Source organism: Centruroides vittatus, unplaced genomic scaffold (assembly GCF_030686945.1).
Source record: "Centruroides vittatus isolate TY-2023 unplaced genomic scaffold, ASM3068694v2 scaffold_946, whole genome shotgun sequence".
NCBI classification, from domain to species: domain Eukaryota; kingdom Metazoa; phylum Arthropoda; class Arachnida; order Scorpiones; family Buthidae; genus Centruroides; species Centruroides vittatus.
The window spans coordinates 964,974-991,471 of NW_027122723.1; the positions used below are offsets into that span (position 1 = coordinate 964,974).

At 30.9% G+C, this 26,498-nt stretch overlaps 4 protein-coding genes across 4 annotated transcripts; 3 read left to right on the forward strand and 1 right to left on the reverse strand.

The window, feature by feature from the left end:
- The first annotated feature begins 517 nt into the window (after nucleotides 1-517).
- On the forward strand, nucleotides 518-2,114 carry LOC136990614 (pantetheinase-like). Its single transcript, XM_067289010.1, has 2 exons — nucleotides 518-722; nucleotides 785-2,114. Exons 1-2 carry the CDS (start codon nucleotides 552-554, stop codon nucleotides 2,081-2,083), a joined length of 1,470 nt encoding a protein of 489 aa, XP_067145111.1. The 5' UTR covers nucleotides 518-551; the 3' UTR covers nucleotides 2,084-2,114.
- Nucleotides 2,115-6,214: 4,100 nt separating this feature from the next.
- On the reverse strand, nucleotides 6,215-12,986 carry LOC136990621 (putative leucine-rich repeat-containing protein DDB_G0290503). The gene is made up of 17 exons (XM_067289017.1): nucleotides 12,325-12,986; nucleotides 12,172-12,249; nucleotides 12,017-12,070; nucleotides 11,771-11,911; nucleotides 11,606-11,671; nucleotides 11,450-11,489; nucleotides 11,253-11,335; nucleotides 10,717-10,980; nucleotides 10,558-10,635; nucleotides 10,385-10,459; nucleotides 9,437-9,547; nucleotides 8,654-8,832; nucleotides 8,514-8,558; nucleotides 8,353-8,421; nucleotides 8,157-8,267; nucleotides 7,828-7,848; nucleotides 6,215-6,293 (listed from the first exon to the last, which is right to left on the reverse strand). Exons 1-17 carry the CDS (start codon nucleotides 12,556-12,558, stop codon nucleotides 6,215-6,217), a joined length of 1,728 nt encoding a protein of 575 aa, XP_067145118.1. The 5' UTR covers nucleotides 12,559-12,986.
- Nucleotides 12,987-13,995: 1,009 nt separating this feature from the next.
- LOC136990622 (astacin-like metalloprotease toxin 1) lies at nucleotides 13,996-16,240 on the forward strand. The gene is made up of 4 exons (XM_067289018.1): nucleotides 13,996-14,053; nucleotides 14,310-14,433; nucleotides 14,676-14,851; nucleotides 16,017-16,240. Exons 1-4 carry the CDS (start codon nucleotides 13,996-13,998, stop codon nucleotides 16,238-16,240), a joined length of 582 nt encoding a protein of 193 aa, XP_067145119.1.
- An 8,043-nt stretch (nucleotides 16,241-24,283) lies between these two features.
- On the forward strand, nucleotides 24,284-26,075 carry LOC136990588 (uncharacterized). The gene is made up of 5 exons (XM_067288980.1): nucleotides 24,284-24,404; nucleotides 24,473-24,543; nucleotides 24,924-25,010; nucleotides 25,127-25,186; nucleotides 25,265-26,075. Exons 1-5 carry the CDS (start codon nucleotides 24,314-24,316, stop codon nucleotides 25,331-25,333), a joined length of 378 nt encoding a protein of 125 aa, XP_067145081.1. The 5' UTR covers nucleotides 24,284-24,313; the 3' UTR covers nucleotides 25,334-26,075.
- Nucleotides 26,076-26,498: the final 423 nt, after the last annotated feature.

Consider the following 26,498-nt stretch of genomic DNA (forward strand, 5'->3'; position numbering starts at 1 on the left):
CTTTTCAGAAAGGGAGAAAATGTGAAATTAATCTATTCAAACTGCTTCTTTTTTCATAAAACGAATTCGAATTGCTCCTTTTTTTCAATAGCCAACTTCTATATCTTCCTGATATATTCTTCCGGGGTATTGTATAATTAAACATGAGTCTACTAATAATTATTCGTATCCATTAATTTAATGCGATTTAATATTACCATATTATATTACATTGACGTTCTGCTTAAATTATTATTTATATTTAAATTTATTGCTTTTATAATTGAATGAATTCCCATTTATAAATTTTAACGAGAATTGTAAAAATAAATTTACTTTGAGAAAATAAAAAGAAAGCTATATTAATATATTAATATTATTTGGATCAAAGTGTAACGTAGAATATATATATATATATTTGATCTATATCAAAATATTGATTATAAATTGGTTTTTGACCTTATTTATCTAGAGCTTATTGTCTTATAATGTAATTTAATTGTATTGTTTATCATAAATCACAAAATAAAGAAAAGCACTGTAATTTATTATATTTAGCTGTTGGTTTAGAAATGATTCTACTTTGGTTCTGTGTATTAACAGTGGAAGCGTCTAATGTTGATTATTACACGGCTTCTGTTTTTGAATACATGCCAATATACGACGAAAAACAACCGATTCCGATCACCGTATATAAGAATTTATTCATCTACAACGAAATGACAGTTCTAGCAGCTAAAAATGTAAGTTACTTCGTCGTTACTCCTATATTCTAAACATGATTTACAGATTGTATATTTCTTAGGAAGCAGATATCGTCGTTTTCCCCGAATACGGTTTATATCCTTTCCTGACTAGGGAAATCTTCGGGAGAATAGCTCAGTTTGTTCCAGATCCGACCGAAGAAGATTGGAATCCTTGTACTGATCCCGACAGATACGAAAACGCTTCGATAATTACTGATCTTAGTTGTATGGCTCGAAAAAATAATATTTTCTTAGTATCTAATTTAATAACGTTTGTAACCTGCAACAGTTCATTACGAGTTTGTCCTCTCGATGGAGTTTTTTTGTATAATACGAACGTGGTTTTCGACAGAAAGGGAAAATTGGCGGCGCGTTATCATAAATATCATTTGTACGACGAAGACGGAATCGATGTGCCCGAAAAACCAGAATTTGTGACTTTCGATACAGATTTTGGAAAGTTTGGAACGGTCGTGTGTTTCGATTTATTGTGGAAAGAAGTCACTGAATTGATCGAGCGATGGAAGATCGACTCCATGGTATACACTTCGTGGTGGGCAGATGAATTTCCAAATCTATTCTCCATAGAAACTCAATACTCTTGGTCGCTTCGATTCGATATCAATCTAATAGCATCTAACAAACATATTCCAGGTACTGGAGCCGTTGGTAGTGGGATATACAGGGGCCCTTTTATTTCTCCACATTACGTTTACAATCCAAATGGAAAAGCCAAATTAAGTGTGTCCAGAGTTCCTCGACCAGGAGTGAAAAACCTCTCCGACGATAATTCTATAGTTTTCGAGTTTGGGACTGATCACCCAGGTAATAATCTCTCTTCTGGCGTTTGTTCCGAAAAGATTCTAGGACCACCCAAAAGCCCTTACGACTATCGTTGTTTGGAAATGAATCTCTCAAACTTTACTCTAATTCGTCTGAAGGAAACGGCAGAGAAGATCGAAGCGTGCAACGATGGATTGTGCTGTACGCTCCGTTATAAAATTGCTAATTATTCACTCGATGAAGATTATTATTTAATTGTTCTGAACGGTTCTATTCACGTTAGAAAATATGTACTGGCAACAGAAGTGTGTGGTTTAGTTAGATGTGATACGTTTAAAGGAAAAGCTTGCTCGGTTTTCCCCACTAAAAGTTTCACTATTTTTGAAGAACTGAACTTAACGGCAAACTTTACAACTAAGTACGTTTATCCCAGTCTAATGGAAAGTGAAATAAGGTTGCCGAATACTAGTAAATGGAGTTTCAACAACAATAGTCTTTTCTTAACCCAACCAATGGATGGAGCACTTCTTACGGCATCTTTATTTGGTAGAGCTTATAACAGAGATCCGATTTAGTCGTATGCAATTATATGGAACAAAAACAAATCATTTTAATTTTATTTCATGAATTACAGTATAAGAAAATAGTGAATTTATTTACGTGAATTAATTTGTTTGCTCGGATAATGCAGAACATTGGAGTGATTATAGGAGTTCTACTGCACCTTAATTTAAGTAAGAAATGAATAAAGCAATAAAGCTTTTATGTATTGTTTGCTTCTTTGTCGCTTTTTTCACATTTGTTCCTGATCCTTCTTTTGAGCTTACGTACATTATAATTGTTTTTCGAAAACGCAAAATGCATAAGAAAATCCAACAACGAGTTGCGTAACTTTCCCGATAAAAGAAAGAAAATTGTGTGAGACACCATCTGCTGTTATAAGATTTTAGTTCAAAAACCTTTTATATTATTAATTATTATAAAATGGCAAAAAGTTTAATTTTCAGGATAGAGATATGTTTTAGAATTAAAAAAATATTGTAAATTCTAATAAATTAAGTCCTCCTACTACCTCGACCTTTAACGACCAAAATTTAATATTATCAATTCCCCTATTACACAAACCTCCCTGCAAAATATCGAAAATTTTCGACAAAAGGCACAGGAGTTATTAAGATTCAAACAGAGTGAACAAAATCGTCACTCCACACACTCTAACATCCATACAAGAAAAAGCCCCCCTTTCCAACGTGTCTTGAGTTCAAAAATGTAAAAATCTTGGGGGAAGGTCATTTTTGACCGATTGCTGTACTTTCCCTCTGTTATATATAACAACCGGAAGAGTAAAATTATATTGTTTAATTAAACATATTATTTTCATTATTCTTTGCTGTAGATAAGCATCTTGTATTATTTATGTACAATATTTTACTGTAAATTTTAATTATAAATGACTTAAACTCCCCTTCATAAATAAAAGTTTGCATTTTAACTTTTCTTTCTTTTGCGATCCGGCAAAAAAGACCCCTTTCAAGAATTCTTTTCTACATTTTTGCACTTAAAACACCTTGAAATGTCGAAAAATGCAAAAAAAAAAAAAAAAATTCGGGGGGTGTAATTTTCTGTATGTATGGATGTTAGTGTGTGGGAGTGGCACGATTTTGTTTACTCTATTTGAAGCTTAATAACTCCCGTAATTTTTGTCGAACATTTTTGAAATTTTGCAGGATGGTTTGTTTATTAGAGGAATTAACACTATTAAATTTTGGTGGTTAAAGGTCGAGGAGGTGGGAAGATAATGATAAGTGTGTATCTCCAGTAGGGTCAAACTTAATGATAATTTTACTCGTTATTAGCATTTACAATTCTTTATAAAACTCATCCCTCCCCTCAAAATTAAGCTTTTTGCCATTTTATAATAGTTAAAAATATAAAAATTATTTTAATAAAATACGATAACAGATGGCGCTACCAAAATGTTAAATGTTGCCGGGAAACTTGAGCAACTCGTTACTGGTTTATTTACAATTATACTAAAAATGTTTACATTTTTAGTTGTTTAAGACCCTCCTAAGTATAATCGAAAAATTACAATAAGCTTATACTTTCCGTGTCTATAAAAACAGCAAACAAAAATTCCTCCTAAGTATTTCAAAATATATTACTTTTAGAAGAAAACTGTTCGAAAAATGTAAAAATGTAATGTCTAGTGCTTAATTACATTAGTCCAGTTTAGTAGCCATTCAACGACGAATTTACTGGTTCCCATTAAACTCGCTGAATGTAATTATTTCGGCTAATTTTTGACTGATGACCATACTTTTCCTCTATTATCTATTACATCCGAAAATGTAGAAATGGTTAAAAAGGGAAGTTGTTTTTATACGGAAGTTCCCCGCCTTTTTACATCATTATCATTATCAAAAATTTATTTATATGGGAAACATTTCTAAATACTTATTTAATTAATATACTAGTATGCTGTTCCGCGAATGTTGAGACCTTAACTCTTCTCCTCTAACAACTTTACAAAAGAATGTAAATAAGTTACTTTATTGAATATTGATACATTATCCTACAGAAATTCTGAATTGACTTCAAACTTATTGTATCAAATCAAATTGCAATAATTAATGTCCTAATTGTCTGAAATCTGATTTGAGACAATGAGAATCTCAAGATCCACAACCGTCTTCGATCCGGATAGAATTCGGCGTTGACTTTTCTAGCGGTCCGAGAAGGTGTCTAATTTCATCTAGAAACAAGCAAAACATTGTTGATTTTACAAATATTGGACATAATGTCTCTTTTTCAGTAAACGGCTTGTACAACACAAGAACGGTCCTTTATTGAAGCCTTGAAAAGTAATACAATACTCCGTGCTGATAGATTGTCCATTTCTCACTGGGAAGGCCTAAGTTGAAGGTATGTCGATTCAGAAAGGTTTCGTGATGATCTTCCTAACACGCAAGGAAAAAGTAAACCAGAAGAGATGATACTTATATTAAAAATATAACGTTACAATAAGTGTTGTAGAACCACAGATACATTCTTCTAGGTATGAAGAATATATCTGTACAGTACATCTACAGTGTAAACTATAAATAATGTGCAAAAACACGTGTAAACCTTACAGGTATAGAAACTGCTGTCGAGCAAGCCTAGATCAATTATTTTCAAATTATTACTGTTTTATATTAGATGTACATACACGAAACACAATAAAGTATGAAGCCTTCATTCAATGACTACGTTTTACATTCATAAATATTTCTCTATGGAAAGTCATGGTATCGGGGACGTCAACTAATTATTCCGACGTCAAAAGCTGTGATTGTGGAGTCAAAAATCATCAGAGGCTATTGGCTTGGAAAGGTTAAATTAAATACGGTGTAGGTATCGGTGAGAATGTCATTTTTAATAAAACAATATTTCGGTTTTCAAACGCACACTTAGCGGTGCATTGCCGATTTATGTCATTCCAAAGTTTATTTCATTACCTACAGTTTGAAGGAATTATTATCACACTATAACCACTTTAAAGCAACACTAAAAAGAGTTGTGATGTGTAATGAGCGCACCGCCAAGTGTGCGTTTAATTTGTTTTGTTTTTGTTAAGTTATGGCAACGCGACACTTGGGCGATCTGCCCAGGGAAATGCTTTCCGGAAGGTCTTTTTATGGGTAACTGGCCCATATGCAGGCTTTACAGACGTGGAGAAAACCCGAGAAACTTCACGTGGCCATCCCTTCTTGGCCAGGCACGAACCCCCGACCGAACTCCCAGTGTTTAGGGAACGGAACCGCTTGGCGTGTGCGTTTGAAAACCGAAATATATATTTTTTTTTTCATCGGTTTCTCATCAGTTTTGTATATATAACCGATAAAAATCCGTCGAGTTCGACAGCAATCCGACAGAACATAATGATTCCGTGGTACTATCTAGTCCAAGAGACTAAGAAGTTCCGAGAAACCATCCATCGGAATACTTTTGGATCAGTTCAGTTCCAGTTCCAGAGGCAGAACTGGATTTTTCCCACTTCTATTCCAGAGTTCCAACATTATATTAAAACGACTAATATGATTTAAACAAAATATGAATTCGGATAGACAAAAAGTGTTCTAATTCCAGTATAGTAAGGTTGGCTTTGTTAAGCCGTTCGTTCGTCCGTTCGCTTACTTCACGGCTTACCTCTACCGAGCTTAATGACGTTTATATCTACGCTCGTCAAATTTCATTAAGGATTAAGGCTAGCACAATTTTGAGTTGTCAGAATGCTGATCGATTAAGGTGTCATCATATAATTCTTATGGATGCGGATATGAATCGGACAGGTCGAAAAATACAAGAAATTTTTCAAGGGTTGTCCGTCCCGCATATGTCAGTCCCATTGTTCGGCCATTGTAGCAATGGCCGAACCCACGACGGGGGTTGATTAAAAGGTCCTAGTGAGGAAAGAATAATAATAAAACAATTCACAATTTTTTTTTTATTTTTATGTTTGCGATTATCAAAAGTATTTAAGAAAAATATCTAATTATAAACATATATAATTTTTTATTCGCTACATTTAAAAATTTAGGTATCTGCTTAAAAAGCATGAAAAACATTCCAAAATGTATTACCTACAAAAGAAAATCAAACTTTTAATATTTAATAAATTTTGCATTATAATGATAAAAAAGTCTAAAAAGCGATACTTCATTTTAAACACGAACACGTTCTGATTTCTCTAAATAACCACGATATATTCTTCCATCCGATCCTTGTAAAGGTACTTCTTCCCTATTAGATTAAAAAATATATTACAAAAATAGGTTAATGTTACCTATGGTTCCAGAATGGCGACTCGTCTCTGATTCCAGCAAATAGAAGAAAGGAAACAGTAGGGACGCACGTTCTAACCTTTTTTTTTAACTCTTTCTGCCCTGTGGGTACTAAGAGGGCCTCTTTTAGTAGGCCCATTATGGGTTTGGCCAGGCCCACAAAGGGGCGACCGGGTGGTGAGGGACAGGGCCCGACATATTCGAACGGACTACCCCCCGAAAAATTCCTGGGGATTTATTCGACCCGTTCGGATTCGATCCCGGGTCCCCCAGAGCGGTAGGCTGCCACCGTTACCGCTCGGCCATCCGGCCGTCCACGTTCTAACCTATTGTAATAGTTTTGTTGGTAATAATTGTGGTAATTTATTGATTGATTGATGTTAAAGATAAGAAGGGCTATCCGTTATAACACAGACTTAACCCTGTAGGAAACGGAAAAAAGAAATTAGGAAAGTAAGAAGTTAGGTAGAAGAGGAAACACAGGGAGATAGGAAAGTATGAAAAGAAGCTACCGGGAGCCACGGGACAAAGCAGAACATTATGTACAGTGTTGCCGAGCATGCTACGGTCACTTCCCCGTCCACATATCGGTTTTGCAGTCTTAACTCTTAACAAATACAATTAGTAAGTGCGAATACAACGAGATAAAGTGTATATCAGTATACAGGAGGACTTATCCTGTTCATAAAGCTTTTCTGATTAATACCAGTATTCAATAATCACATGGAAATTAATGGTTGGAAGCAGGATACAGTTTAAATTATATGGAAATCGGGAGAGCTTATCCCGATTGCAATGTAAAGTGTTAACAATGAATATGTACAAATTGACAGTTGCAAAGCAAATAACAGCAGTGTCAGTTTATATACAAAGCAGAGTAAAAGCACCCTTGCACAATTGTGGAAGACACTGGTAAAACAGTTTAAATAGTCTAAGTATAGGAGGACTTGTCTTTTCACACTTGTTGGTTTCCTTGGGTACTTCGGTTGGCGTTAAGTTGCTCGCTTGTAGGTGGGGCAAGTGCTCTGCTGTTTTTGATGAATGTTGTCAAGGCTTTCAGTAGATTGGTGTCTGCGAAGAATCGTTGATCTCCAGGTGGCCAATTGTAGCCTTCTTGTAGACATGTCCCGATGAGTTTCAGTCTTTGTTCGCTGTACTTGGAACAGTCGTAAATCAAGTGATTTACATTGTCCTTTTCGTGTATGCCTATTTCACAATAATCCGAATCTGTTTTGTTGAAACGTTTTAAATAAGTGTTAAATGCCCCATTTCCAGTAATGTGGTAATTTATTAGAATAGGTTAGGTTAGGTTAGAACGCGCGTCCCCACTGTTTCCTTTCTTCTATTTCCTGGAATCAGAGATGAGCCGCCATTTTGGAACCATAGGTAACATTAACCCAAAAATAACTTTTAAAAACATTATCTTTCTTTAACTAAAAACGTCATAATATTTTCCACAAATATTAAAATTAAAAAATAAAATTCATAATTACCAAATTTTTGTCGATTGTGACCTATAAAAAATTAATAAAAAATTAATAAATTTATAGATTTAAAATTTGAATATAATTATTACAAATATAGAAGGCACTGAAAAGTCAGTTAATCGTGTATATTCCAAGCAATTAGGCCATTTCAATAAGTCTTTCTTATCGAAATGGCCGAATTGCAAACGTGCAAGTATTTGTAGGGATTGTAACAGGCGTACTAAACAAGAAGGCTCTCATTTTGAGCACGTTCTTCAAAACTCTTAAGTGATCGAGTATTCGAGTAATTTAGTCTTTATAGGGTTTTGGGTCACCGTGAATTTCATGCGACATACCCAACAGTCGATGCTTTCCTCAAGTATAACGGCGGAGTTGTAAGAGTATGTAAACCTCCGACTGAACGATTTGATCTATCGGCGCATTGCAAAGGCGGTAAATATCCTTGGCTATAACATAATCTTTAATATTAGTCATAATTTGTAATTATACAAAAAAATATTATAAAAATAGCGAATAATTTAATCCATTTACCATTCTAGTAATTGATCTCCGATGCGTTTTGGCATCGTTGCGTTATGGCTACCGTCGCTTATTACAACACTGAAAAATCCAAATTTTGTAAATTTAATATAATATTTAATTTTAAAAATTAAAATTATTAAGGTATTTTTGATATATAAGAAAAACCTCACTTTCTCTCATTTGGTCTTAGTGATCTATCGCAAGATATGCACCGTCTAATAAAATTAAGTAATTAATTAAAATTAATTTTGATATATTATTTAGAAACTTGATTGATTTTAATTTTATGAAATTCTTTCTCAAAATTTACAGTTTAACGCCCGCAGCACTCGGTCCTTCTTCCACGGCTTCTTTCAATTGCTTCAATTTCGCAACAATCGTCTTCAGTCGTTCTTTCAGGTTTTCTTTATAATTATCCATTTCCTTTCTTTCGAGTTTCTGGTTCGTAAGTACAGTTAAATCTTGTATTGTTCTTTCCATTGCTTGCTCCTATTAAAATAATAGTAGTTATTCTATAATAAAACTTCGCAATAACACGAATTCGGATTAACGCGATAGTTCCTTCTTCCACGTTTTGGAATATGGGTATGCGATAAATTATACACAACAATAAGTGTACGACTGTGTACAATGTAATTTCACTATTCTTATATTTAAGCTATAGATCCAAATAAATAAATGCAAACTCTTCCCTCTTTTAATTAACGTTTTCTCTTCCCGGTCCATTATAATTATTAGAGTTTTTGGAAGTGGAAATAAAACAATTAAAGTTTAAACAAATGAGTCGATTTTAGGTGTAAATTATTCCAATGCTTTCTAGCAATTTTGATTTATTTACTGAAAAAAACGCAAAATGCCCGATTTTCCATTCAGAACCATCCGATCTTTACATAGTAATTGAAAAATCAATTTTAAAACATTATTATTTATTAACCTCGAAATAATGCGATTCCGTATTTTATTCGATTGAACTGCTTTATGGCTAGTTTCTATTGTATTTGAAAACTTCAATAGATTAACAGAAGCGTGTAATAAACAAACTTTGTTAATTATGCTTATTATTTAATTTATTAAATGAAATTAATGAACTTACCTGACCAGAAATTTTAGCAATTATGTCGTTGAAACCTGAATTTATTTCTTCACGGGAAGTTAAATATTCCGATTTATTGACTTTTTCGTCTAGTTGTGTCTTATCGGCTTTCTGAAATGAAATTAATACATTTATTTTAAATATTATTCAAAATTTATTTTCTAAATGGTACACTGTTGACCCTAGATATAGTGGAATATTGGAGGGCGCGATGATCCGATAATGCGGATTTCACGTAACTCGACATAAGGGTTTTCTGAGATGGCCGGATGGCCGAACGATCAAGGTGGCAACCATCGTTCTGGGGGACTCGGGATGGAATCCAAAAGGGTTGACGTATCCCAGGAATTTTTCGAGGAGGTGGCCCGTTCGAATATGTCGGGCCTCTTCTCTCACCACCCATAATGGACCCGCTAAAAGAGGTCTTCTTAGTGTCCACAAAGCGGAAACAGTTTAAAAAAGGGCTTTCTGAAATATCCTACCCAATACAGTAATTGAGAATTTCGGAAAGCGACTCTTATTATGTGGAACGTTCACTATGCAGCATCTCGTTTAAATATACGCTTGGAAGTATGGTGCTCGTGTCTCTCGATTTACCATAATTACTGTACATTGTATCGCGTATCAAATCTCATTTAAAAATCACTTTATATTTGACTCTGACATCCTCGAATGGTAACGGGTTATCTGCATTGTATCGGCGACCAACGAATCGGTAATTATATCGAGATACGTAAACTCGAAGATCAAGAGTTTATTATAGAAATATACGAATAATTTTTACCCGCTATAGAACAGATAAGATAAATGTAATTTATGGCACATTATATGTTTTATTTACTATATTTACTAATGAAGTAAATAACGTACTGTTTTTCTACAATACTTCTCCATAACATATTCTTAAAAAAAATTCTAAATAGTACAATGTAAAAGGATTTTTCTTACTTTTTCAAGTTCGTCTATCATTTCACTTCTGTCTGCTTTATAATTTCGAATATCTTCTACATGAACTTGTATATCCTATATTTTGATAAATTAAAATTTGAAAAATGGTAAAATAAAGTGGTTTAATTATTTATAGCAACTTTATAAATATTAAAAACGAATGAAAAATATACATCTATCATCGAAAGCTTTTTCAATTCTTTACAAATTTCTTTCAATTGATCTTCAACATCTTGAAGATTTTTTCTGCCCTGTAAAGTATTTGAAAGTTTTAAAAATAATTTAAAAAAATTACACATTTAACCATGTATCGTAATATGAATTTTAATAACCTCCACCGTCATGTCGTCCTGAATTTTTACAATTTCCGTAATGGTGTCTGTTAAATTAGACAATTTTTTACTCAAAACATTTAACGATTCGTGAAAATCTGACATTTTTTCTTTTGCTGTATCCACGTATAAAGAAAGATTTTCGATAATAGCTTCTGTTTCAGCCATTTTCTCTTCATTAGCGATTGCTTCTTCGGCTCTCATTCGCAGCATTTCTTTGTTAGATTCTGCAATTCGTTCTACCTTCTCTTCTACTGCGGTTACCTAATAAATTGTAAAGTTAAATTTTGTTACTTATACGGGATGGTCCAGAACGGTTTCGAGTTTAATCATTCTGGTCCAAGCATTAAATTTGAATGGTAAAGTTTAGTCATCGTGTAATAAAGCGAATTAGAGTGAATTACACGTTGCTATTTTCTTCAGTGGTTGAAACACATTTTATAGCTCTAATCTATCTATTAAGATAATCTAAATCAATTAATCTACTATAAGGCTAAATATTCTCATTGTTAAGGACAAATTTCTAAGTTTCTTACTTTCGTTTGCAGCTCTTCAAGGTTAATTGCTGCTCCCAATATCTGTTGCATATCAGGTGGGTATTCACCATATTGAATGTTTTCTTCAAAATTAAAAAAAATGTACATATATTAATTTTGAAATAATGATTTTAAATAGTTATTATAAACGCTTAATTAATTTTTTTATTTTTAAAATTAAAACATTCGCAACTAACCAGTTCCAAATTGACTAGCCAATTGTTTTCTAGTTGGTATCTAAGACATAAATCAAAATATTAATTCGATTTTGAATTAGATCAGAAGAAAAATTATAGAAATTCTTAATTTAAAAAAAATTTAATCTCGAAGAACTGTCACATAAAATTATTTACTTTTAAAATGCTCTTTATATCAGTTATGTCATCCAGAACTTCATGCATCTCATAATCTCCTTCGAGCTAAATCAAAAATATGAATATTTTTAATTATGGTCTTGTTAACGATTTAATAAAATATTTAGAATAATTTTAATAAATTAATTATTTTATATTTTTTACCTTATTATTCAAATTTAATAATCGGTCGTCTACATCTTGCAATTTATTATTAATCTGTAAAACATGTTTGCCATTTTCTTCCAATGCCATCTGGAATCCTTCTTCGGTTACACAAGATTCCATTTTAGTAATAAGCTTGTTCTATAAAAAATGAAAATAGTTATTTAATTATAAATGAATTTAATTAAATTCCATACAAATATATTAATTTTGAACAAGTGTTTGAAGTATCTTTCGTCAACTTACAGTCGTTTGACAGAGCTCTTCTAAATTGAGCTGAAGATTCTTGGTATTATTGTTCTAATTGAAAACAAGTTAAAATGAATTTATTAATAAATCTTTTAATCTCCTAATTATAATATTTAAAATTTATTAAAATATTCAAAGAATATTTTAAGTACATCTTTCGTTCTTCTTCTTTCTGTATCTCTTCTAAAATGTTCAAGATCTCTCGCTTGTTCATCAATTATGTCAATGATCTGAAAGATTTTATATTTGTGTTAATATGTAAATTTATTTACGAAAATTAATTTATAAAAAAATGATAAATTTACCTTCTCCAAACCACTTTCTAAAGCGGTTATTCTACTGTTTACTGTTGTCGATTCCCAAAATTTAGCCATATCCTCTTGGAAAGCAGCGGGTTCTTTGAAAGAAGTATCAGATATATCACTACGACTGTCGATTAATTTGGTTTCTGAAGATTTCTCCGATAATTTAGTTTCTGCAGATTTCTCCGATAATTTAGTTTCTGCAGATTTCTCCAATTTAGATTCTTCAGAATCCATTGTAGACGGCTGAAACTCTTCACATTCTTTATCTTCTTCTTCTGCTGGTTCGATAGAGCTCTTCTCCAATTGAAAGATTACTTATGTTTTCTGATTCCGGTACTTCTCCTTCAATATTTTCTATTTCTTCTAATTCTCTATCAACCGATTCAGCAATGTCAGACGGCCGTCTCAGTGCAGCTGGCATATCGATTTTTTGGGGTTTCATATCTGTGATGTTTAGTTTTGCGTGAAAGGATTGCAGCCCCATCTCATTAATTAATATATGAAGAACAGCTCTCAAGATTCCAAAGTTTACAACTCCTATCATAGGAGTCTTTAATGCTAAATCTACTAACTCAGGAAGAGAGTACGTTTGAATGGTCATGATGCAAACTTTTCCTTAATCTTTAGAATTTAACAAAGAATAAAAGAATTGATTATTGAAGATTAAGTATTGTTCGGTATTTTTGATTCTGAATAAAGCAATAAAAATATTGAAAACTAACAAAACAAATCAAATATTCGCGTTATAATGTATGAAATTTAGTGATATTCGTCTATAAAGTTCATGTATTTAATATAGTGAAGTGTGTGGGGAAGCCATTTGCACTGAAGCTCGAAAGACTCCTTGTGTCAAAAGTTGAGGAACTAAGAAATGACAGGTCCAGCACACTGTTCACCTGAAAATTCTGCATATATAATGTACAGAAGATAAACGCAATATACATTTATTATATACGTAAATGAAGAAAATGGTGACCATTTATGAAAAATATTGTTACACAACTTTTCAAACCTAAACTTATACAGTAAAATGTTGAAAATAAAACAAAGTATTCATGAAATATCATTGAAAATTTGAATCATCAGAGGAAAAACTCGATAATTTTATAATTGTTTTTATTAATAAATTATAAATATGATTAATTAGTTCTTGGAAACAAGGCGTCGTGAATCGAACCGTAATTTCCCACACGTTTAATGCCATCAATTGAAGTTCTGTTCCTGAAAAAACCATTTCAATTATATTTTACTATACCAACATAGGAAAAAAAATGCAGTGCATAAATATAAAATTGTATATAATTATAGTAAACGGTCGTAAAAACCGGGAGTTTACAGCAAGCGGTCGTAAAGCGAAGGTCTATATAAATTAATTATACAGACTATCGCTTTACGACCGTTATTAAAAAGCGAAACAAAATATGTTTGTCATCATTTCTCAAACAAAATTAAAAATAAAGTAATTACTTTTACTCTCGAAACTGTAGTGTTTTTATAGTTTTAAATTATTTATGCTTTATGATAGAGTTAAACCAATTTCAATCGATTCTTCGCTAGTTGTTGGTACTGAAGAGAAGACAGTAATTTTCTTTACAGACAGATCAAATCTTTAAGTTTTTTTTATAAATTACAATTTATACTTTTCTAGATTTTATAGAAATTTAATTAAAAATGCATTCATTTTTATGGCCTGAAGGAAAAATTCCTTATACGTATGATCCAGATGCGGGTATGTATGAGAAAATATTTTAATTATTTAATTATCCCAATTGATTATAATTAGATTTATTATTAAAAATTTGATTATAAATATGTTTTTAAATATATAATTTAAATATTTATATTATTTGCTAAGTTTTAAGCTTACATTTATGGTGCAGTCGATGTTAATTAGTGGATCTGTAGAGGAATTATTAAATTAATTAATTAAACATTTAATGAGATTTAAAAAAAAAATAATAATAAATCACTTATAATTATTTAAGATTTAGATAACTGCAAAAATATTATTGAAGAAGCCATGAAAACTCTATCTTATAAGACTAAATGTATTACTTTCCTACCATGGGAGGATGAGAATGATTACATTATGGTAACAACCGGCACGAGGTAGGTCACATAATTGAATTAATGATAGTTAAATTACTAATATTAATTATTTAATTACATTTAAAAGATTATTTTATTTTATTTTTTTACATAATCAAAACGTTAATTATAATTAAATGTGAAATTTTATAAATTATTATATTTATGTTTATAGTTATGAATATAGAACTTATATTACTTATAATTTTAGAATAAAATTAAAACTGTAATTATAATTAATTTAAAATTTAATTTTGTTGAAGATGTTCCTCGTACATCGGACGTGCTGGCGGTAAACAAATATTGTCATTAGATACAGATAAATGCGATTTAAGTAAATGTCTTCACGAATTATGCCACGCCATTGGATTAATCCACGAGCATCAAAGAAAATTAAGAAGTGATAACGTTATAATATTCTGGGATAATATTCTAGATGGTAAGATTGAGACTACTTTTACTTAAATAATATACCGAAGTCAATTGACCATTGTAAAGACGTACAGGCACAATACAGTTTACTCGAGGAATTAATGAGGTTAACTAAGTTTTAACTAAGTTTGAGCTGTCTTATTTATTGCCACATTGTAAGCCTGTCGCTGCGGAGGATCGGATCTTCATCTCATACTTAATCGTGGTTATTATGGACTGTAGCATTGTTCTCCATGTTGGCCTATCTGTTTCTAACGGACGAAACTGTGATAAAATATAACCTCATTATGCTGCTTCCTTGATTTAGTCAATCAATTATTATTAATATAATGTTTAAATTGATCAGGATTACAATATTTTAAATTACAATTACATTTATTTTCGTCTATTGTAAAACAGTGGTTCGTACATTGCAAAGGATGGGCGGAAAGTAACTAGGCATTAAGAAATCGCTGTAATTTCTGTATTTCTAATTCAAAGACGATAAGAATTATTTGAAACGTATCTTGTTAAATAGAAATATAAATGCGTACCTTAAAATTTAATATAGGCACTTGCACCACTTGCCAACAACACGTTTTTCTCAGATCGTAAGGTAGATGGATGCTTCTTGATTGTTTCGGCATAGATTGTGGTATGACGTCGCTTCATTGTGCTTTACCATCTCTGCACGGCAACCATTGATTTTCACACCTCATAGTGTGCAGCAATCTGCACTCGCTTTTGAACAGACGAGCGGTCGATCATCTTTTTTTGCCACTACGCGTTTGGCCTCTCTCGGTTGATGACCAAACCAAAAATTTAACAGGATACAGACAGAGGGAAAAGTTAGGAACTAATGATCTTAAGATATAGAATCTTATAAATATCTTTAGAATATATAAATCATATCTATATTCTTTCTGATCCTATCTTTCAATTCCAAAAATCCCTTCTAAATTTGAATTAAATTCATTGTAGCCATCAATTTTTATTTTTATAAATCTAAAAACGATTCAAAATTATAAAAATCTAAATTTAGGTGAATTTATTCTCAAAATTCTCGAGATAAACTTCAAGGTTAGAGTCAGAAAATTACTTTAATTCCTCGAATATTCTCTGTAAAAGTTTATTTACAAAAATTATGTATTTGGTTTTATGGACGTATTTATTATTATATATATTTTTAACAGGTGAAGAGAAGCAATTTATCATAAGATCGGAATACGACGTGCATAACGACGAATTTGATTTCAATTCAATTATGTTGTACGAAGAACGATTCTTCTCGAAAGATTCGAGACTTCCGACAATAAAAGCGAAAAATGGAAGAAAATTGCTAACAAAAAAGTTTACACTTAGTTACTCAGATATTTGTAAAATTAGAAAAATGTATCTCGGTTCCGACTTTAATTAAAATGTGAAAAATGTTTAAATAAACTCAACAAACAATCGAATTTTACTCATTAATTATAATGTAAAGGAGGATTTTGAACTCAGAAATTCTTCTTATACGCGGGTAAAAATGGAAGTCCAGAAAATCATAAAATGTTTTGGAGAAAAGGAAAACCTCGACGAAGTAAAACTTTAGGAAGAAAACTACTACTCAATTTCACACAACTACGGTTTTTTCGACGCCATATTTCCTAATAAAGACAAGTTTTCATAGAAGATTTGGCAAAGTGGGACAACGGCTCTAATATCCCGTTAGCTGAATGCACAGTGTGGAGATATATGCAAATCAGGCTATAGAAATTAAAGGGAAACATCTCATAAATGAATCATGCAAGTGCAGACGTTTAGCTTAAACCAGAACTCATCTGCAGTGGACATACGCTGATTGGAAAAAATACTGTGGTCGGATGATTCAACATTTCTTGTAAACCATGGGAATATAGACAAGAAGCTAATAATAATCCAGCATGTTATTCAACGGTTTGGGGATTTATTATTATGTAATTAATTACACTATTTATAATTGATTAAAAAGTTAATTTTAATTAATTCGGTTAAGAGGATTACAAGATCTGTATTTTGTTTTGATGATAGAACAAATAATTATACACTAATATATTAATATAACAGAAGAGCTAGAAGTACGAAATAATCTAATAATCTTAATGTTTGTCATCATTTTTTGCCCGGCAACGCCAGGCTTATCAGCTAGCATATATATATAAAGACTGGATGGCCCAGCGATCAATGTGGTATCCCACCGCTCTGGATTACCCGGGATCGAATTCGGACGGGAGTAAAAACCTTCGACAATTGATCGGGGGTGGTATAATCGAATGTGTGGGCTTCCGTCCATCACCACACGGCCGCTTCATTACGAGCCTGGCCGATCCCATAATAAGCTGGCTAAAAAAAAAGCGCTCTTAGTGCCCACAGGGCGGAAAAAGCTGAAAATTATTTATATAAATCCGATGAGAAATTGTCGAGTTCAACAGCACTTCCGATAGAACACAAAGATTCCCTGGAACCGCCTAGTATAACAGACAAAGCAGTTCCGAGAAACATTTCAGTCGGAACAGTTTTGCCCTTGGATCAGTTCCAAAAGTTCCATATCCAGAACCGGAACTGGATTTTTTCCATCTTTAATTCAGAGTTCGAACATTATATTAATTAATATACAGTAGTAAATCCCCGGTTTGCGACCTCTTACTTTAAAACTTCATTTGTTACGGCTGGTATATACTTTCTATTATGACTATATAAAGTGCGGTATTTAAGTTCATATTCCTTACAGAATTTTATAATTAAAACTGTATGCTGAAGGAAACAATCTCCATTTATTACTCTAACAAATAGGTAACAGGATGCTTCGCTTTACGACCTTCTCTAATAACTTATTTATGTCGTAAAAGTGAAGTCTTCTATACTTTTATAAATCCGAATACGATTAAAAATGAGAGATTAAAGTACATAAATGTTTAAATATACAAAATATTCTCCAAATATAAAATAAAACACTACATTATATTACATATATAATAATCTATTACAATTTTGTTTAATAAATAATTTCTTCCACAATAATCCTCACCATGCCCATTGTTTTTCTCATTTCTGAAATAGTTTAAACACGAACGTTTAAGATAAAAGACTCGATTTTAACTTTAAAGTCTTCCCTTGTTAGTAATATCCTACGAACAACATATCAGTTTCGAGTTTATCAAAAACTGAATGGATAACACGTACAGTCCATCATCCGTCGAAATGTCACATCAAGTGATTTCTACATGGTCTTGAAAATTATGGCTAAGGTTACACGTAGAATAAGAAAACTTGCGAGAAAGCATATGGTCCAAAAAAATGTTATTTTTTAATATTATTTTCTCTTAAAGTCATGAAAATGATTCTGTACAAGACATAAAACTTCATATAAATAAGCTACTGTCAGTTGCTTTCCATTTTTCATTTTTGTTTTCCAAAGTTTACGACATGCAGGATCTTTCGGAAAAACTTTCATCAAAAATTCTTTCTCGCTGCGATTTGTGCAGCCGAAAGCGGCCCATCCAGTCATACTCTAAGAATTATTAAATTGTAAAATAAATTAAACTAAACAATAACTACTTACTTAACTACCGAATATCAGTATATAACAACTCGCATAAAATTCAAAAACTTAAGATTAGTACAAATGAACAGTATGTCGTCATTCGAAATATTGACTATATATTCTTAATATCACTAACCTTTGATTAATTTTAGGGACATGGCAAGGGCAGGCAACAAACTAGAGGTAGAAACCCGTAGAGACGATAAAATTTATCCACGAAACTTTCGCTCCAATCTAGCTAACACGTTATGTGGAATAATAATGGCGGCTTAATCACAAACTGCCAGTAGAAAATCGTTTCTTATGTGGCTACTATCTCATAGGCTCTAATAAAAAAAACGAGTTTAAAACGTGTTTTTTGCTGTCTCAATTTTTAGTACGTTTTTCAGTTATTAACAATGACTCGTTGACTTATCTACCTCGACATTTAAAAGTGTTTAAAAAGTTTCAGGGTGTCTGCACATTCGTAAAAATTTATTAATTAATAAATACAATGGCCAGGACAATATAAAAATATTCACATAGAAGAAACAAAAATGCTTTAGGCCTATATTCTGTCCTTTTTTACCTGTGAAGATTGTTGTGTCCTGAAGTGTTGAAAAAGGACAAAATATGAAGACTGTTTCTTCTAATTTGTGAATATTCTTATATTGTCTTGGCCATTGTATTTATTAATTACTTTTTAGTGTTAATTATGAATTTGTTTTGAAACTTTGTAAATGAAAAATTGAAAAAATGAATTCCTTAAAAGGAACACGCTTTTAATCAAAGAATATCTACTATATAAAACTGAAAAACTGTCACGGTATGCCAAAAATGGCCACTAGAGGCGCCCCTAGCTATTATTTAAAATAACAATAAATGCGGTTTTTTTGCGTTTTTGACTGCGTTTTAGTCGGGTACGCCATGAGAAATTCAGTATATATTATTTTTTATTGGTAATAGGGATTTATTATTTGATATGAACTTATTATTTATACCACGGAATGACACCGCTGCTGCTATAACGCCCACCAGGGGCCGTCCCGGGCTACTAGTTAGAAATAAACGATATCTATTATGATGGCATGTTGGCTTTCAAATTAATTTTAAAGAATTCACATCTTAATTACATTTTAGAAGTATAAAAACAAATTTAGAAAAAGAATTTAAGATATTCTTTAGAAATTCCCAAAACAAAACTAATAATAATTCAAAAACAATAAAAATTGATAAATGATAATTGCAATAGCAACTAAGAATACAAAAGAATACGGAAAAATACGTAAAAATAAAATAAATAACAAGTACCGGTACTAAAAGCTACATGCAAAACGATTTAACAAATAAATTGTATAGTATTTTTGTTTTTTCTACGTGTCGACAGATGGTGCCACAGGTTTATGGCATTCTGTAATTGACAATGAAATTGTAAAAACTAATACAATAAAAACCTGTATAAGACGGTACCGAATATCTTTTCCGTACAGGCAGGTTCCGCTTTGGACAGGTTTTACTTTACATATATTTTTCCAGGAATCTATAATAACTTCTATTTTATATGAATAATTTAAAGATTAATCGATGCAAATTTCGATTTAACATAAAATTAATAAAATTCATATTATTTAAAGTAATTGTTCTGATTAATTTAATTAAAAATTCGAAATATTTCTCTAAAAACTTAAATAAAAATTTTAAGTAAAAAAAAAAAGAAGAAGAAACATTTTAATAAAAGGATTGAATCAATTCAAAAGACGGGTTTCTTTCAAGATAACTCTTCAAAAAAATGCTCTCCCTTTAAGAATAACTCTCCCACAATTGTTAGTAGTTGCAATATTTTATCTTTATCGAGGTAATATCAGATTATAATTAATCTGATATCATCTCTTAACCAAATAATATCAGTTTTAATCTGTCATAAATGGGTCAGTCACGTTCTTTCTTTTGTTTATATCGTTAGATAAGTATCTAAAATTTTATGGAAAAAGTTAAAAATTGAATTGCTTTAAATTGATTAGAATTGTTAGTTCTGAGAAAAATATTAATCAAATTTCTTTTCGTCAAGATACCATTTCAAATTGAAAAATCATATTTCTTATTCTGGAAAAGTTATGATTTGCTGGATTAAGATTCACTTATTTCAGATAATGCCGGATTACGTGAGGCACACATGCCTAGGGCTTCGAAATTTGAAAAAATAAAGCAATTTTACCGTTTTAATTGTACTGTATATCATAATTCCATAGCTACAATTACACGTTATTAGTTTATAATGTCGTACAATTATGTAGAGGACTCGTAATCTTCTGTGCCTAGGGGCTTCGGAAGGTATTAAACCATCACTGATTACAGACAACGTTTCGATCCGTAATGTAATTTACGTCTGAAAGATAGGGACTTAACTCCGCTTCTAACTACTTTGAAAATTCTGATAGTCTACCAGCCTCGGGAATATAAGACTCCAATACCGCGCAGCATTCTTTCTGTTTAAAGATCGAATAACTTACTTCTTTTGATATTTAGAATAAATATAAATTAATATTTATTGGTCCTTATATATATATATATATATTATAATATACAAAGTCCTGGTAATTCATTCCTTTATCGTAAACAGTAGAGATATCTGGACCTTTGTAAATAAGTAAGTGAAGTAAGGAAGTAAATTAAATGGAGCACTAAATAAAACAATACTTAAACTTGATTTGTGGCTTGGTATTACGTGTCTTCTTGCATTTACTTTGATCCTATTAATTGTTCTTAATTATGTAATACAAGAAATAAATGACATTAATCTTGGACATTGCAGATGATCCGCTTTATCCATATAGTAGGGTAAAGCGGATCGTCTGCAATGTCCAAGATTAATGTACAACTGTAAGTGGATCATCACCTAGGACAAAACGGATTACCTTTATTAAAGTACTAAATGCTTAGTAACTTTGTTTTTACTTTTTACAAGACGGAGCTGCTTTTCAGCACTGTTTGACCTGACAAGACAATGCAACCTACAAGGAGGGATTCGAAGTACAAGGGAAAATGATTATATTCAAGGGATGATTCCAATGAATATATTGTGCTGGTCAATGGCTAGTTTCATGTTTTCTTCGGGGCAAGTTTTCTGATTAGATATTTTTTATATTTATTTAACTTCTGAAATAAAAATTAGCACGTTAATATTAGAGTTTGCACATCATTTTCGAGAATTATTTTGTAGATTTTGGAATATTATACAGACGGAATAAATGAATTAAAATCCACTTGAACGATCTGACTTAGGACATGGGCAAGTCAGATCGTTTAAGTGGGTCGTAATCCATTGTATTCTTACATAGCGGTAGGGGCTACATCCTCATTGATACAAGGGTGAATATAGGTTTTCAGTTCTAATTTAGGCCTTGTAACTTCGATTCTCCTTACGCTACTAATTGTAAACAATTATATATATTATCGTTTTCGTACATAACAGGTACATGTAACAGGGGGGAATAAACCTTGTCACGGTAGGATTCACATACCACTTACTAGAAAAACACGAGAGCCGCATCCTCTGATGAAAGAGACTTTGAGGAAGTAGGGCCTGTAAACATTGCTCTTTCGTTTAGTTCCATTACTTTGATATCACAATTTAATTTGCTATAGGGCCCCAATATGTATTTTGCCTCAGGCCCCGTTATCTTTTTTTTTTTTTTCTTCTTCTTCTTTTGGCCCTGTAAGTATGTGGGAGCCGCAATAAGGGTCTAGAAGAGCCGCGCGCGGCTGGCGGGCCAGAGTTTGGCCACCGTGTTTATTTAATGCAATAAAAAATTTTTGTGAAGATGCAAGTTCTTTTCCATTTCGATAACAGATTTTTAAAATAATTTGCTTATTTTAAATTATAATTTAATTATTTTTTAATCTCTACAATTCAAAATTGTTATTTTTATCGATATGAAGTCACGATGCTGCGTTGATAATTATCTTAATTTAAATGCAGCAATAAGACATTTTCATGGACGTAACTCAATATGAACCGATAAAGCAAGAACAGAAACAAAGAAAATAATCCTATTCCGATATTCGATTCATGAAAATCAATAGGAATTACCATGAAAAATCAGTTTTCATCACAAAATCGATCGCACTGTTGTAAATAGAAAAAAAAAATGGACATTATCTCAAACACTGTGCTTAAGAAACATCAGTTTAAGCGTTTCAACCAAAATCCCGATATGATTTTTGTAATAAAAAATAATAATATCCCTTTATATTATGTTTTTTAGTGACAATAAAAGTACATGAAATGGCTTTATAGAGTTTCGGTTTGCTGAAATGAATCATTTATTTTTATAGCTCATCCCCCAATGACAGAACACGCGATAACAGAACGTTAGTAATGAGAATGAGAGCCTTAAAAACGAGATTAATCTTAATAAATTTGTATCTTTTTCTGTAATACAATCTTTACGCTTTCTGTAATAAATAGACTTTTATATAAACAATAGTTTAAATAATTTTAAAATAATATTTGTAGTTTTCAAACTATTTTCTACATTAAAAGTTAAATTTTTATCCGTCGCTGTTCCTTCTTATTCTCCTTTAAAATCCTTCTCAACCTTATTAGGTGTCTTTATTATTAAATTTTAATGCATTTTCATGTTAAAATTTTTAAAAATGATTTTATTCTATACTAAATCTATTTAATAGTTTGTTAAATAATATAAATAATAATAACAATTTCTCTGGTACTGTAAATATTTACTTAATTTCTTATTAAACTTATTTAGAAATCATGTGCAGTTCATTCTATATTTTTATATATCTGTGCTCTTTTTTGATATTAAACATTTTTGTTACTTTAAACAAAAAAGTTTTTTAGGACAAAGTAGATTTGACAAAGAATTAAATAGATAATTTCTTAAAATAAATGTAATGATTATTGCTTTGATAGTCAAAAGGTTAAAAGTTATAAACGTGATGCGAAAAATAATAAAGAATTTTTTAACTGACTTTTACATTAAGTTTAATAATAAAAATTCATATAAAGATAATTTTAATGGGTCCTCTGTACGACGTATTAGCCATGCAAAATATATTAATTTTACATGGATAATTAGTATATCACTTTGTAGAAAGCCTAAGCATTTCATGCTTGAATTATTATTATTTCGTTTTTAGTTAAACGTTAATTATTTTATCTTTACTATAATCTATTTTCTACGGATCGAAAAGATAAAATTGAGCATAAATTAAATAATAAATTAATATAAATAATTATAAATATCAGGTCGTCAGGGAGGCGTGTTCCAACCGTCAAGGCTGCTGGCGATTTCTAAATAGCCGCAAAATAAATTTTTAAAGTGCAAATTTGATATTATTAAACTGCAATATGGATTTATTACAAAGATGTGAACGTTTATGATTTATAAACAGAAATCCTTTTACTACTATATAGTCTATAGAAGTAAACATAAGAAGTGGTCGAGCTCTTCAAGCTCAAACAGCACAGAGAGACCCATAGATGTGTAATATAAACGAGGACCCAAATGTGCTCAACTAAGTTAACAGTAATGAGCCAACATAATATTTAAATTAATTAATTAAATTTATATAAATACTGCTGTTTGGAAGACCAAAAATTGAAAATAAAACTCCAGAAATGATGATCATATCTTCATAATAATAGTCCTTTATACAGTTATATATTATTATAAAGATAGGATTATCATCATAAGCACTGCAGTTAATTAATAAAAACAATATATTATTTTATTGATTTATAACAAAAATTAATTTATAATAATATAAATCTGTTTTTTAACGTAACAAAATTAATTCAGCGCAGTTTTACAGCTGTAATACTTGGATTTCCTTTAACGATAACAAGTTGTTTTTTGTTCACATTCAACTTCGTTTAATTAATTAAAGTTTCGTTGAGTTTAAAGCAAATCGAATTAAATTTCTATCATGAGATTTATTATTTTAATCCCACTTTTCTTTCTTTTCATTTATCCAATATTTTGTAGTGATGTGGATATCTACAGAAGTCTCATTTGTGGTAAGTACAAGAGGTGAATAAAATTATCATAATTAAATTAAGAAAATGTTCTTTTATTTATTTTTTAGGAAGTTTTAAAATTAAAAACGTAGCAGTCGCGTGTATTAGTCGATATTGGACACAAAAAGAAGCAGTTCATGTAAGTAAATCATAGTTTTATTTTATATTTTTTATAAAGATAAAATAACTAACTTATTATATATATTACACATATAACATAATATAATTAATCTTATAATCTTTATTTTTGTTCTAATTATTATTTTGCATCCTCTGGATAAAGAATTTTATTATCATACTTATTTATATAACAGATTATTGTATTATACTTACTATGTTTTTATACATTTATATTATTATTAGAGGTAAATTTATATAATTAACACCGTGATTAAAGATATTATGGAGCTTTCGATATAAACTCGAGATTTTAAGTCAATTCTATGTATCTAATAAATAACTTTAAGATTTTTTAAATAATTTTTTACCGAATTTTATAAATTATTTAAATATTTCCAGATTGGTTTATATCTCAACTGTTTAGGTATGGAATCATTTGATGAGCTTTTAGAACTGGAATGCAAAGAAAATGTATCTTCGGATATGGTAATATTTTCAGATTTATTTAATAATATTCTTTTACTTTTAATTTTATAAGATTTATAATTCTTCATATATTTTATTAAAATGGATGCTAAGTATTTGTATTTTGAAAATTCTAGTTTAAGAAGATACTTACGTGTAAACCGACAAGCAATCCTATAAACATCATAAAAAATCCGGTAAATATAAATTTATTATAATATAATTAAATTATTAATCGTCATAAACGTATCATATGTAATAATTTTTATTTTTAGGAGCCAAATATTCTTGAAATAACACAATGTTTGGCGGCTAACTTAGCTCATGCTTATGAAACCGATTAAACTGGGCTGGAGCTATGAGTATTTTATCTTGTTTATGAGTTTATTTGATACGTTTTAATAAATACATTCAATTAAATATAAAAAAAATAAATCACTGTTGAAAGTTGCTAGAAAAAATTGAATAAAAACCTGAATAGAAGAATAGTATCATCAATATCGTTTAACACACACAACAGGCTCTTTCTTGGTTTTCCTCATAGAACATATTCATTTTCGTTCTACTAAATAGCAGATGTCTCCATTCCATTGACAGTCACGCTTGTCTGTTCGTGATACAAATGACCAACAAGATCGACACGCCTGTTTAGTGGTCAAAACCATAACTAAATCCCGCTGCCTTGGGCCTATTACGTGTGTATCAATGTGCAGTCTCATTTGTCGAAATGCAAAGAAGCGTAAAAATGGAGAAAGCATCACTTCTTTTCAATAAACCCAAAGAGAAAAGTTGATGCAGTATTTCCTTTGACTTTTGCCAGGTGTTTAGCACACCAGTCCAGGTCTCTTGTAAATGAAACCAGATAAATATGTTCTTCACGCTTTGCAAAAACTTTTCAATATTTTGTTGATACCAGTTCCAAACTCTCTTTCATAGCTTTGTGAACAGAAAACAGGAAAAACTGTAGCCTAATAAATGAAATATTTTGTATCAAAAAGTTAAAAAAAAAATTAATTACGTATATATTAATCATGTGTATCAGAATTTGCATCTCAAATTAGCAATTATTAAATAAAATTTGACAGATTTGTGATTTGCATTCATGAATATCGAGGTTTCTTCCTTAGATTCAATCTATTATTTGCAAGATATATTAATAAGATTTTAAATTAAACGGCGATTTAACATATAATAAATTTACTGTAAAAAATTTATGTAAAAAAAGAAAAAAACAACCTATTTTAATGAATTATTTTTATACTGCGTGATCATAAACGAACGGTATTGCGATGGTTCACAGTACGGTTCGAATATTTCTATAGCAGTTTATGACATTCAGTAGGGTAGTAGGGAAACTGTTTGGCATGTTCATCAAAGCATGACCACGTCAGACAAACAAAGCAAGCTGTAAGTCCTCACTTGGAGTCGGCACCTTTTCTACACTGAGAGCGCCGGTCACGGCTGTCAACACGAGATGCGCGCATTGTTGGCTTGATGATATAAACGAGC